The 14856-nt window shown below is 39.4% G+C and overlaps 1 protein-coding gene across 1 annotated transcript in view; it reads left to right on the plus strand.

Moving 5' to 3' along the window:
- kcnk3a (potassium channel, subfamily K, member 3a) overlaps positions 1-7289 on the plus strand; it is a 28549-nt gene extending 21260 nt beyond the window's left edge. The window contains exon 2 of the mRNA XM_034527872.1: positions 6370-7289. Coding sequence (XP_034383763.1) covers positions 6370-7289 — 920 coding nt within the window. The remainder of the gene's footprint in view (positions 1-6369) is intronic.
- Positions 7290-14856: the final 7567 nt, after the last annotated feature.

The following is a 14856-nucleotide window of genomic DNA, read 5'->3' on the forward strand; positions in this document are numbered from 1 at the left end:
TAGCCAAAAAGGCTTCTTTATAATCCATTGAAAAAAAATGGCTCTTTTTTTTTGGAATTACAATTGCACTCATTGACTCATTGAAATAATATTGTTTCCCCAATAAAGCATATTCCTTAAGTTCTCACAGACATTACACAGCAGCTGTCAGCAAGGCCTTGTGGGTCAAAAGCCGGACGGAGTAATGGACAGAGGCGGGAGAACCGGAGTTTGTGTTTGAGAGCCTGAATAAACAATCGCGGGGTCGTCTGGAGTTTGAGGTGTCTGTGAGAGGGAATTGATGGGGGTGAGGGCTTTTATATTTGAGATAGAGATGTGACATCATTTGTGGGAATTACAGAATCATAGTCGACGTTTGATTAAACATCTTTTGGTGTTATCTGTGGAAACTCCTAATGCTAACAAGTGGACGAGAGTTAAAGCGTGTCGGGTCGTGTAATGACGTCTTTGGCCAGACGCAGCTGGGGATGAAAGGGAGCCGTGGAGACGGCATGCTGGGAAGCAGAGTGGGCCTGTGCCGAACGGATGACATGATGCGGGTTTATTTGCACGGTTGTACAGAACATTCCTCAATCTGCGCAGCGTTTTAGGGATGGCGTAAACGCAGATAAAAGTGACGTCACGCCGGGATTGCTGCTCGGGCCACCTGTACAGTGAATAACTAGGCCGGCCATATACGGCTGAATATTTGGATTCTGCGTGACACCTCTGAGCACACTTCAGCAATGCAGAAGGAATTTGTTTACTAGCCACTACAGTGATACACACTGACAGTCATCTCCTCTTAATAGAGCCGTAAATTAACTACTGCAGGTACTCGGCTTCAGTTTTTACTGAACTGCTGATGTGGGAACTTTCAGAAGTCTCTGCTTGTATTTTAAATTTTAAATTTAAACGTTATCAAACCCTGTTGATTAATCACTAATCAATTCTAAATCGAGTCTAATCTATAGTTCACATCACCCCAGTCCTACTGGCTGCCCATACAGCAAAGAATCCAGTTCAAGATTCTCCTCATCAAAGCCCTTCACAACCCTGAACCCCTTCATACCTTTCTGACCTCCTGCACCGACACGCTCCCAACCCGCAACCTCAGATCTGCCAACCCCAACCTCCTTACCCCCCTCAATTTCCACTTTTGACTACCTTACGTTTTGGATTTTAGTTTGATTTACTAGCTTAGATCTCTTTAAGCAGTGTTCATACAAGAAATAACTTAAATAATCAACATGAGAGTCCATCAAAATCTTGAAACGATCATCAGTCGCCTTCGGTTATCACCGTGCACTCACAGCAGTAGGCTTTACGAGCAGCAGCAGATGCTTTGTGTAAAGCAAACTGTTTCTCCGCAATTTGTTATATGCTGGATCATAAAATCTTGTCATTCCACACCGTGTGACAGCATCATATACATTTATATCAGCTTGATCAGCTCTTCACCGAAGCTTTATGATGTTCACTATTATAATCATTTGGAAATATTCTATATACATTGCTCTTCATTTATACAAATTTCCCCAGAATTCACATATATTTGGTAAACCAAACCTCATTCATTTAAGCAAACAACAATTTTTTCCCCAAAGTAATTAAGCACATGAGATGCTATCCGATCTTTACACAAAGACAACAGTATCCAGTCGGCTACTGTTTTCACCTCTGCCTCTCAGTCTGGAGTGAAACTCTGCACCACACACACACTCAACACACACACACACACACACACACACACACACACACACACACACACACACACTGATGAGTGTATTATACAGCGTGACACTGGTTGGTCTCCAGGGTGCAGAGTTGTCTGAGGGCATTATAAGTCACCACTGAACCCCAGAGAGCAACGCTACCACCAGCATTTCTGTTGCTGAGTCCACTTCCCGAAATCTCCTCTGTGGAGACTTTTTGTTCAATGTTTTGTAACATGCTATGTTTCATAACGTGATTTGTGATCCCGATTTGTAATCCCTCTGGTGTGCACACATTCATATTTATCGTTGTATTTTTGCAATCTGAAAACACATAATTCACCTTTGTGTTTTCTGTTTGTATGCTGATTTATATTTTTACTCACAAATGGGTTTCAACAAGCGTCTCCTTTTTTTTTTTACAAATTCATGATAAATTAGCCCTGATATAGAGAAGCTTGCCCCATAAGCTGAGGTGATGAGCTTGATGAATAGGTTGTGCTCCTCATCTTGTTGGCGAGAACATATTGTGCCTGATAATCAATGGAAATGTAATTGAGTGACAGAGACCTGGAGCCCTGACAGGCCCATTATGCCATTCTTTGATGTATTTTCAAAGCCTGCCTCAATAATCAGTATAATGAAGACTTTGGATGCAGTGGGTGATGCTGTGTTTTAGAGGTAGATACCATGAGGAAGAAACAATACACAATGAACTGTCATCTTTGGAGGCAAACTAGCACTCACAGCATCGAAACAGCCAGCATCAATGATATTATTTGCATTTTGATGAGCAGTGTCGGAAAATAACATTGAATTAGAAAATCTGAATAAAGGTGAATGTGGCACATCACTGAATAAAGATGTTTGTCCATCTGTTGAGATGAATGAGAGAGTTCACAATTGTGAAATTATAGGCGAAAAGATACATTAAAGACTTTGAATCTAAAATCTTCAAACTGTATTGGCAGCGTTTTAGAATGGCAAAGCATGGGAATATTTCAGCTCTCTGTGAAATGGTTTTAAAGCATTTAACATAGTCGGTTGCTAGAGGCTTTTATCTAAAGGATTGGCTGTAAATTATAATTCTGTAATGAGAGGCAGCAGCCAGGAGGAAATTATGGTTTAGAGTATGGTGCACCTGTGTTATGTGGAAGCCCAAGCCTCGCCTGCTTGTCAGTTTAGGTCTTTCAAAAGCTCTTATTGCCTTTCAATGTTGTGCAATTTTGTATATTTCCTTTCAAATGATAATTACAGAAATTAGGTTATGAGACAATCAGCCTCGGGTTGCAGCAAAGTCTTTGATTTTTCCTTTTATGTGTTGCAACAATTCTTACACAAATTGAGAAGCGGAGCTAAATTTAGAGGGAATTACTGTTTCCTGATAGCCTGTAATTTCCCAGATGTCTCCTCTATGTGTTTCCCCCGTCTATCCATGAAATATGTGCAACGTATTGAGCATATTAATGCTTCAGCTTCAGCCTGTGCAAGGGTCATGGGGTTCTCCAGATGTCAATCAAACCTCTTTGGGCCATTGTTTATTTCACCTTTCAGAGTGGTGAGGCTGCACTTTTCCTCTGCCAGTGGCAATGACTGTAATCCGTGTAAACAGAGCGAGTGGCTCTGATGGCCTTCTCCTGCGTGCCAGTACAAGCCGTGGAGACGCCCTGTCTCATGATAACTTTGTCACTGCTGCGGGGGAGGAGAGAGGAGAAGAGGGGAGGAAGAGCTTGTCATGCGGGCCTCTGCACTCTCACACATGGCGGCAGGGAGCGCTGTGCTTGTCGCCTCCAGCTCCTGCGTCTGCTGTTGACGAGCACCGCTGTCACTCCAGTCGTCCCTACATCTCGATAAGCTGCTCCCTGCTGCTGACAGCTACTGACAGGCATGCAGCTCATCCTGTGTGCTCACCTGAACACAATGTGCTGCTCTCTTTGTAATGAATGAGTGGTCAACGAGTGGATTTACCTTATTTACTTACAGGTATGGACTTACACAATATTACGTACTTCTTAGAGTGAGACAAGAGTAACATTTTAAATGAGAAATAACACAATCTTCCTCTAAACATTTTAAAATACACTCAGGAGTTTTGCTTCTACACTTGACCCACACTGTGTCTGATATGACCAGTAGGTTAAGGTAGCCATAATGAACCAATGTTGTTGATAATGCTGTGCAACGGACATTATTGAGTCAGTTTTCTGTCTACAACTCCTCTGTCTGCCCAGTCGAAATGTTGACATTGTACGAATCTGCAAACCATGGCGATGTTGGGCGACACACATCGCAGTGAGCGACTGTTATTGAAAGTTATGTGGTATAATAGTGAGAATTACAAGTGAGAAAGTGCACAAAGACTGGGATGGAGGAGTGATAATATCAGTCAAACACAGGACTTTCACAGAGCAGGCAGCTGTCTGTGTCCCATGTAAAATGCTTGTTATGTTGAATATCCACTTATATGGTTGTCATTTATTTACACTACTTACGTTGTTATTGTTGTTACGTTACTTTGTACAATTGTTTAACAAAGTAACCATGTGACGTTGGGCGTTTTGCCACGCATGATACGAGTCTGATATAATGCGTTATAAAACGTCCAATGTAGCCTGTGTTTTGCAGAAATGTACAATGCCAAAAACAAAAGTCTGGCAGCTGTGTTGCTTATGTACTTTGGCATTAAACATTATGCTATGTTGTTGTTGTTGTTGTTGGTTGACGAATTGAACATATTATACAACAGTGTTTTCCACCTACGGGTACTTGTACCCCTGGAGGAAGTGCTTCTGCAGTTGCAGCATAGGGGTTATTAAAAAAGTGTGGAATAGGTTAACTCATTGAAAAGATAGGAATATCAAATTATATAAATTAGTAAGCAAGAAGAGATGTTAAAACCATAAGCTAAAAGTAATACATGCATGTTATGTCAAATAATGTTACAAATAAGTATTTAGAAGTAATTTATAAAGTAGTTATATGTAATGCATAAATGGTCTGCTCACTAAAAGTAACAAACTATGGAAGCAGCTAACGCAGTTGACAGTTATCAAATGATGATTGCTTGAAATAGATAAAAGTATTGACTTTTAACTAGAAATCATTAGCTAAATAATTAGATACCGTTTCTTAAAAGTAATACAAACTATTTGAGGTGAATAGAAGTAACAGATACATCATTAAAAGTATTGACCAAACAGTTGATATAATTATCCTAATAGTAGGTCTAAGCTAAAAGTAAATTATTTTCATTACACAATTAAAATAGAAACTTTACCTAATGGATAAATGGTTCAAATGAAAAGTCTACCAAGTCTCCTTGTCAAAGTGGTTTTAATAAATCAACTACTAGTAATTAGAACAGAGGACTCTTCAGTCATTTCTCTGTCATCAGAAAATGGGATGAGTGTCCTTGTAGAAATGAGATTAAATATAGGCAATGCTTCTATGAAGCTAAATGTCTTGTTGCTCAGGTCAGGTTTTTCCTTGCACAAAGAGATACATCAGTAATAATTGCTCTCATTTTGGCGGCCCAACTGGGAAAGCTTTAAACAGATTTGACACCAGACAGACAGATGGCTCAACCGCACGGATCAGTGTGACAATAAAACCTGGGCCCAAAGAATTAAATCAACCCCTGGAGTAATTACATTCAAACTATTGGTCAACCTTTTCCTTTTACTGTTCCCATTGTTATCTGGGACATTATCTGTTGGCTCCTGTGCGCAACAGGTCAACATGTGGGGAATAGATCTCAGCCGGTAATGATGTTGCATGCAAAGGGTGCCGTGTGGGACAATAGGAGTGAGAGGATGACGTTATGAGACAAAAGGTTGGCGCTTAACCTGAAATGTGCCAGAAGGAAGCACAAATTCATCCTGAAATTCATGAGCTCTACAGTTTGAGTGCATACAGAATCACTCAGAGTCAGTATGAGTCATTCCGTGTCTGAAATTGGCTGGTGGCTCGACAGTATTCTCCACCCGGCCATTTGAGTCACTGACAACACAATAAATCTATATTGAAATGGTTTATTAGCCAGTCCCGGTTTAATGGGAAATACATTACTGAAAAGCTCATTCTTCAAACTTTGGCATGTTCTGCATAAAGCTGTTTAACTAACTCAGAATTTGGATATTCTTTTTTGGGGCTGAAGACTCAGTGGAGCGCACACAGACCACACTGCTGACTCATTATATTCCGCTACGGAGCTCTTATAATCCAAAGATCCAAAGAACTTCAGGACAAAGAGTGATTTGACTAAATAAACAAACACAAAAAGGTCCAATATTTGCGACGTATTGTCCTGTTGGTTTGATCTGGAAAGATGTAGGAAACCAATTAGGTGTAAATGTACTCATTAGCTGAAGTCACTGCAGAGACAATTGGCAATTAATTATTCAGGCCCTTTCTCCCATACAAAACATCAATACTTGGCCATTCCCGCCACACTGCTGTTCATTCTCATCTTCAATTTCATCCTGCCTTTGTGAAATGAAGAGTCTTTGAATCTATAGGATATGCTGCTCAAAGAATACAAATTGTTCATATGTGACTACTCTGAGTTTGACGTTCCAAGCCTCCAGCCTTCTTTTCTCAGACCTCTGTCCGCTGCTCTGCAGATTGAATTAGTTCTGCCCTAGTAACCCTGCTCCTTCCTCCTTCTCTCCCTCAGGATACGGCCATGCAGCCCCGAGCACAAACGGAGGGAAGGTGTTCTGCATGCTTTACGCCCTCCTGGGCATCCCTCTCACCTTGGTCATGTTCCAGAGCGTGGGTGAGCGTATCAACACCTTCGTCAGGTACCTGCTCCACCGCCTAAAGAAGTGCCTCGGCATGAGGCGCACTGAGGTCTCCATGGTCAACATGGTGATCATCGGCTTCATATCCTGCATGAGCACGCTGTGTGTGGGGGCAGTGGCCTTCTCATACTTTGAGGGATGGAGCTTCTTTCACGCTTACTACTACTGCTTCATCACGCTCACCACCATCGGTTTCGGGGACTATGTAGCGCTGCAGAGTAAGCAAGCTCTGCAGACCAAGCCGGAGTACGTGGCCTTCAGCTTCATCTACATCCTGACGGGCCTGGCTGTGATCGGAGCCTTCCTCAACTTAGCAGTGCTGCGGTTCATGACCATGAACGCCGAGGACGAGAAGAGGGATGCCGAGCAGAGGGCTCTCCTCGCCCACAACGGTCAGGCGGGCGGACACATCCACTGTTCTGCAGACCAGGCCTCCTCCTCCTCCACGCCATCTGGCTGCGGCGGAGGAAATGCTGTTGGAGGTAGTGGTGGAGGGGCGGCAAGTCGGAGTCTACGTAATGTTTATGCTGAAGTGCTCCACTTTCAGTCTATGTGCTCCTGCCTTTGGTACAAGAGTAGAGAGAAGCTGCAATACTCCATACCCATGATCATCCCACGTGACCTCTCCAGCTCAGACACCTACATGGAGCAGGGAGAGGCTTTTTCCAATCCCCTGCACTCTAACGGCTGCGTGTGCAGCCTGCAACACAACTCGGGCATCAGCTCGGTTTCCACTGGTCTACACAGCATCAACAACTACAGAAGACTCAATAAACGTAGAAGCTCCATCTAAACCTGGAGAATTGTGTGCTTTAAGGTCAAGTCCCGCTAAGGGACCCTTCTACTGTGGTAATGAATTAGCTGCGGACATCACAGGGACACAACTCCAGTCCTAAGGAGATGTTTCCTTCTTTCTGGCACTGAAGACCCTGGTGCTGCAGCTAGAATTTAACCTCCATTAGCGAAGCACAAACCATTTAGGACAAACATCATTCCCGATGTCACTGATAATGCTAATGGTTGTTTATGAAGCATTCATTACACAAACTCTGGAACTGTTTCCGAAAAAACACGTGCAGCTTCCTCTGCACCTCTGAATTCTAATATTAACTATCATAATATTGAATTCAGTATTTTTTCTTTGCTCATAACATAGCATTTCATGTTCTAATATGAAAAGGGACAGAGTACACTGTGAGACATGTTTTTAAGAGGGATTGTGCATTATGTCCCGAAATGAAGAAATATTTTATTGAATACTCTTAAATACACTTTTTCCAAAAGGAGTCTTGGGTTGTAAGTATTATACTCACTGCAGTGAAATGAAATGTTGTATATATTTGGACACTTCACTAGTTCCGTCGGTGGTATTGAAGGAAAGCTTATTTTTTCAGTGAAAGATTTAAAACATATTCTCAGTGTCTTCTCCTGTGTGTCTTCTTTTCCTCCACAAGAAAACACATAAACACATTTAAATGACAGATGGAAAGTGAAGGATGGGACACTTGTAGCTGTTGTGGGAATCAAACTTGTAACAATGTCTCCAACCGCTTGGGCCTCCCTGCCGACCCTTTCAGACCTCATCACTATGAATCAGTTTTGCATAGTGTCTTCCTGCACATCAAACTATTTGATGTACCTGTTGCTCATCATATGTTTTCATATAGCACAACTATATTCCGATAGTTTAACTTAGAGCATAAAAGGTCACTTTGTGCAAAGTAGAGAGTCGTATCTTATTCACTGCTGCACCTTAGAAGACAGTTGCATATGCTTTTGGGCATTCAGCGCACTATTTCATTTTTTTATTTAATGGAAACATTATGTTTTGTTATGTGATTGTTACACTCTAATTCATTCTTTCTTGTGTTATCAGTCTTCAATGTTTGACTCGATACTCTGTGTTATTATTGATTGAGAATAATTCACCTCACTTATAAATGGCCTCAGAGTTTGCACCTCATGCACTTCGGGGGGACTTTGCTTCAGCTCCACCTAAACAAACTTGATTCAGCCAAATGAGGTCTTTATGCAGTGTTCATTTGTGTCCTTGTTTTGGTCCTTTTCTTGCATAATCTTTATTATTTCTTGTTTTCACATTAATTTCAGTCACATGTTCAGCTTTTCTTTTTATACTGGAACAGTCTTATCAACATTGATATTTGTGTTCAGCCCTCATGAACTGAAAGAGGGACTGCATTTGGCTCTGTGTGTGGTTATACATTTACCATATGTTTTTTTTCTTCAGTCATAATAAAATATGATTTAAATTAAAACAACAGTTTAGTCACTTGAGTGTCAACTGATCTAATTACTGTTATCTTGTTATTATTGGTGAGACATACATTTATTTAATTGTGCCCATTGTTTTTTTATATTATTAGTGTTAACTCCTGAAGGTGTATTGAATGTGTCTGTTAATCATTCACTTTGTTGAGACATCTACTGTAATGAGTGTTTCAAATAGAGTCGATGAAAACTATATAAAAATTCAGGAGACATAAGAATGAGAATGACATTTGGCAAAATGCTTGTTGCACACGTAACGAGTGTTAGGAACACATTCAGCTTTCTTCCTGCTAATGCCTTAGGTCTTGTTGCCGGTATCCTCAGTTTCTCAGTTCGGCAGCTTATCATAACTCAGTTCTGGGTTCTTCACCCGGCATCTCATCACATAGCGGCTTTTAGGCATTTTTTTTTGCATGGCACCTTCAACACAAAGGCAATGAAGAGCTCTGAATAGTTGTAATATTGCCTCTGTGGAAGTCAACAGGAGAAAACAACAACTTTTCACAAATGAAATAAAGAATTTCTTTTCATTTCATGGGACGGAGTAAACTTGCAGAATTACATTATAAAAACATGCATTTGTATCACACTGTGATACACACAGTCAGATCTTTTAGAAAACATTGTGCGTCCTGTTTATGTCAAAGGAGTCATCATTTTTCACTGATCTTGTGCCTTATTTGTTTTCGCCGGACACGTTTGTGCTTCTGTTTCTACTTCCTGTTTCCATTCAATATTGGTTTTGTGCTCATGTAAAGCACAGGAAGTTGCTTTTTAATTTAAAAAACATCCTGTATTAATGAAATGTAAACATTTTAGGGAAATGAAGTAAAACATACACCTACCGGGTGGCCTGTTCGGACACTGTTGCAGCAAAACTCACGATGTCATCGCTGCTTTCATCATGACTAACTTTTCAGCGAGGCTTTGGTGCTACATTGCATAACCAAAGTTAGGACGAGGTGACTCTAAGTTTACTGACCCCTGTTATGATGTTTATTATATAACTGTCACATTCTCACCTGTATAGCTGCAAACCATGAACTCTTCCACTCCACTTACAAGGAGAAGCGATCCGCTGAGACCTCGATGTCCTTACCTTTCATCCCTCACCAAGCGAGGCCTGAGGCCTGACGTGCTCTCCAGTTCATCTTCTGCATAATCTGGTGTTCTGATTCATACGACGCCAACACACATATGATCAAGAAGGAGTTACAAACATATAATTTATACACTATAGATGTTTGACATATATGGTAATCAATGACTTGAGACTGGGTATCTCTTGGTGCTTGATTAGATTTGTCCATGTCTTACATGGCCAACATTCTGGGATTATGTATTTCAGGCTCTAATTTTGGATGATAGAGTTCCTCAGGGAAACTTGTTTGACCCAATCCCATTTTCTTAATAGACCTACAGTGTATTGTATAAGATTTTCAATCACCACTATTATAAAGATGAACAACAATTGTGTATCCCAGTTTCTTCAGTCGAGCCCAATGATATTCTGTTACATGTTTTGTCCTGCACACATTCTCAATCAAAGTGTAAACATACAGTATGACTAAAAAGGACACTCCTCTATGCTTCAAACCTGAATCTGAGAGCGGTTTGGCAACATGATTTATTGAATAAAAAGACAATAATTTAATTGAAACAAGATGTACATAATTAAAAGGTGTCATAACTTACCAATTACTGAGGTTAAGAGTTGAAAGTCCCCCAGTGCAGCCATCTCTCCCTTTTGATAGCCACCAAATAACCATAATAATAATCATCATATAACTCTATTGGACAAACATTGATTAAAAGTGTTATAAAATCTCTCAATGGGTATTTGTTGTGCACTTCAATGGAAGTTTTTCCTTCTTTACTAAATTCCCCAAAATAATACTAAAAAACATCATGACGCATGTTTTTAATGGTTTTGTTCGTTTAATCTCTAATTTATTTAGTATTTTGGTTCTGCACTATTTAGCTAGGTTTTGTAGCGCCATCCAAACACACTTCTTTAGAGCTATGTAATATGAGAAAACTAAAGAAAATGCATGGATCTATGAGTTCAAGGACACAAATTACATCTGACAGGCCGCAGTCCCTCATGCTTGGTCAGCCAAGCATGATCAAATAAACTGAAGAGATGTTCTATCTTAAGTAATGCTCATGTTAAACTAAAAGAAGAGGTTTATGGCACATTAATATGAATTGCAAAGACATGTGTATATGTTGCCTGTCTTCTTATGGCATATCAGATACAAGTAAATATTCTTAGAGGTGACAAATAATTGTAAAAATAACAGTAAAAAGAGCATGTCTCTCCAACAGAAAATAAAGCAATTTCACCAAGGAACCAGCGTTACCTTGTTAGAGTAGAACAGTGAGTAATGATCATGTTGTCAGATCCAGGCATTGATTTTTAGGGAAGAAGCCTCACAAGTGATTGTAACTTAACAGGAAGGTAAAACGGGGGCTGGCAGGGAAATAAACACTACACTCCTCAGAAAAAATCTAAGTGCTTGAAATGATGTGAATTCTCCTTCATGAAATCCTCCTTTATTCCTAGAAGCTTTTCCTGTACAATCTTTTGTCTCCTAAGATTGGCAACTTGTGGAATCCACAGTCATTATTCCACAAAATAATCTCTGGATGAGTCCTTTTCAGAGTCAGCAGAGCATATTCACAAGAATAAATGAAAGTGGAGAGGATGACAGTGGTTGTTTAGTGGATGATGGGTTTCTAATCTTTCTAGAGCCTCCACCTCTGAAAGTCCAGTATGCAGTTCCTCTCACACCTCAATCCCATTGCATTGCATTAAGCCAAATCATTTTTCACAGGAAACTGAAAATACTACCAGGACTTTTATTTCAGGAGGGGATGCCATTAATGGCCTGCTCCACTCTCTGTTGTTAATCACATAGAGAGGAAATGTCTTTCTATGTGCTCTAATGTCTCTCCTGAAGAAAGAAGGATGGCAGGCATTACCAACCGATGTGTCAAAATGATGCTTTCCCCCATCACTATTTGTTTTGTTGAGATTGACACGCAAAGAAATACTTTCTGTAAATGTCACACTAATTGTTGCCACGTATGAAAAAAAGAATTCAACAAACTTATTTTTGTTTCTTTAAAATGTTTTTTTCTCTTTGTTGTACTTTATTTCTTGCAATTCTTCTGACTCACATAAACGTAACATTTTTAGATGTTGAAAAAGAGGAAAAGAGAGAACACTATCAAGGCTGTCAACACTTCATTTTATTATAAATCATTGATGACATGTTTTGGCCACAGGCCTTCCTCAGAGCATAGACCAGGTACTTATTTACATCATATATTTGTATTGGTTTATTTAGTTTTTAAGATTCTCCCTTGACCTTTGAAATGGCAGCTTGATTAAATTCTATACTTAGGTCATACGTCGGTCATATGATAACTAAACCATCTCCATGACAAGTAAGAAACCCCATCCAAAGAGGGAGGGCACAAGGTGTGATTGAAAGCTTCGGAAAAAGCACGTACGTGAACTATTCCTTTAACTTATATAGTAGTAGTAGTAGTAGTAGTTTATTCTACATTGGTCAGTTGTGATAGAAGGGTTAGTTTGGGTTAGTTACTGTTCAGCATTACAAATGTAATCAAGCTCAGACAGTTGTCTCATGTTGGCACTAAATGTTCCTGAAATCAGTTCTAAAGAGTAGATGCTGCAATCTCACATACCATTTACAAAAGAGATGAAGCCAAAAGGTCCCTTTACTTAGGTCTATAGGTTGTTTTTCTATTCTATTCAGTTCAGATAAAGTTACAGTTACATTTAAAGTTACAGTTACATTTTAAGTTAGTTACATTTACAGTTAAAGTTAGTTACATTTAAAGTTACATTTAAAGTTAGTTACATTTACAATTACATTTAAAGTTACGGTTACATTTATAGTTAGTTACATTTACAATTACATTTAAAGTTACGGTTACATTTAAAGTTACATTTAAAGTTACAGTTACAGTTACATTTTAAGTTAGATACATTTACAATTACATTTAAAGTGATAATTGAAAGCGCAAAGCACAGTATGTTCTTTTGCTCTGCGTTGGATAGTAGCTATAAACTAGAACATTTCGGCGGCCATACATCTCCTCCTCTGCCTCAGTCCAAACAAAGCTCTCTGGGTACGGAGCGTCTCCAGTATATGCCAGATTTATTTAATTACATTTAAAGTTAGTTACATTCATAGTTACATTTAAAGTTAGTTACATTTAAAGTTAGTTACATTTAATGTTACAGTTACAATTAAAGTTACATTTTATAGTTACATTTATCGTTACATTTAAAGTTACATTTAAAGTTACATTTATAGTTAGTTACATTTATAGTTACATTTAAATTTACAGTTACATATAAAGTTACATTTAAAGTTAGTTACATTTATAGTTACATTTAAAGTGAGTTACATTTAAAGTTACACTTACATTTAAAGTTACACTTACATTAATAGTTACATTTAAAGTTAGTTACATTTAAAGTTACATTTAAAGTTAGTTACATTTACATTTAAAGTTACAGTTACATTTAAAGTTAGTTACATTTACATTTAAAGTTACAGTTACATTTAAAGTTACAGTTAAAGTTACAGTTAAAGTTACATTTAAAGTTACTGTGGCGGCCCCCGCGATTGCAAGTGGCGGTTACCGCACGTGGTTAACCTGGCCGGGGACAAGGGAAAGAATAGGAGTATATATCAGTGGGGAAACCACAGGTGTAGGGCATTAGAAATCAAGGAGGCAGAGGAGTGGCTGAGGGCAGGTGAAAGGAATTAGTAATTAACAGACACAGAACTAACAGGGTTACAATATCCATTACAACTAAAATATATCATGACAATTTGGATGGGGGATGGGTTTATTTAGTCAATTAGGCAACATGTGCACACACATTTTCACTGGGGATTATTTAACTAGTTGATCACATTTAATTCAATTAGAGATTAGAGAATAAGTTACTCCATTTTCTCCAGATAACACCTGGAGCTTTTCTCTCCATGTCAGCAGTTGAATTGTTGGGATGTTTGTCTTAATGGATCATTCTCTCTTATTTAACTTCTTTCTGTTTTTGTGTTATCTATGAAATGTGAGAGCAATCACAGGAGGAATGCAGATGCTTTACATGTGCTGTACAAATCAAGTGCTACACAGATAGGGTTTAATGACATAACTTAAAAGAATTCAAATAAAATAGATGTCAGACCACACTGATCTTGTTCCATTTCACCCCTGAATCAATTGGACACATTGGTTTGAAGCATCTGGCTTCCACGTTTCAGATCGGCTGCACTGACGTCATTTTAACTAATGTAAAGAGAAAATGGCATCAAGCAACAGGGATACTGTGCAGGGTCTTGTGTGATGGTCTGACATTAATGGTGTTACATAACTGCGACCTCCGGCTCTGCAGACACGACTCCTCTTCCCCCCACCACCACCACCTCCCATCTCCTCTGTAATTATTCTGCTTGCATGGCTCCAGACTTGAACCCAGCTTTGTGGCCAAACAGGCTGCTGGCACTTCGCGAGATGTTCTTCTGATCAGTTGATGCCGTCAGCTCATACGAGAACAAACGGGAACACTAGTGAGATCATGCAGAATCAGACCAGGAGCCACGTTACTGATTTCACTGCCATCCCTGATGTGCTGCAGAGGGAACTGTAAAGCCGTGAGACCGATGAGCTCCAGTCTGTGTCCAACATGAAGCAGCTAAATCATAAGTGTCACTTTCCCTGAGCCAGAAGCACATTTAAAATCACTATGTTTGATTTTCCTTAAAAACAACAACAAACAAGCAAACATATCCTCCTATAGCTCCACCATGAAGAAATGAATGATCTTCACTTAGCAGACAAAGCACCTCTATATTTTGTCTTACCAACTAACCCTTAACAAAAACTAACCCTTAACAAAAAAAATCTGTCTTGAACTGGTCACAACTGACAACAAGTGACAAGGGGATGCAAGCTTCATTTAAATGGGTCAAAGGCCAAAACCTAAAACTAGAGGCCTGGATGTATATATGTTCTGCTTG

Source organism: Cyclopterus lumpus, chromosome 24 (assembly GCF_009769545.1).
Source record: "Cyclopterus lumpus isolate fCycLum1 chromosome 24, fCycLum1.pri, whole genome shotgun sequence".
Taxonomy (NCBI): Eukaryota; Metazoa; Chordata; class Actinopteri; order Perciformes; family Cyclopteridae; genus Cyclopterus; species Cyclopterus lumpus.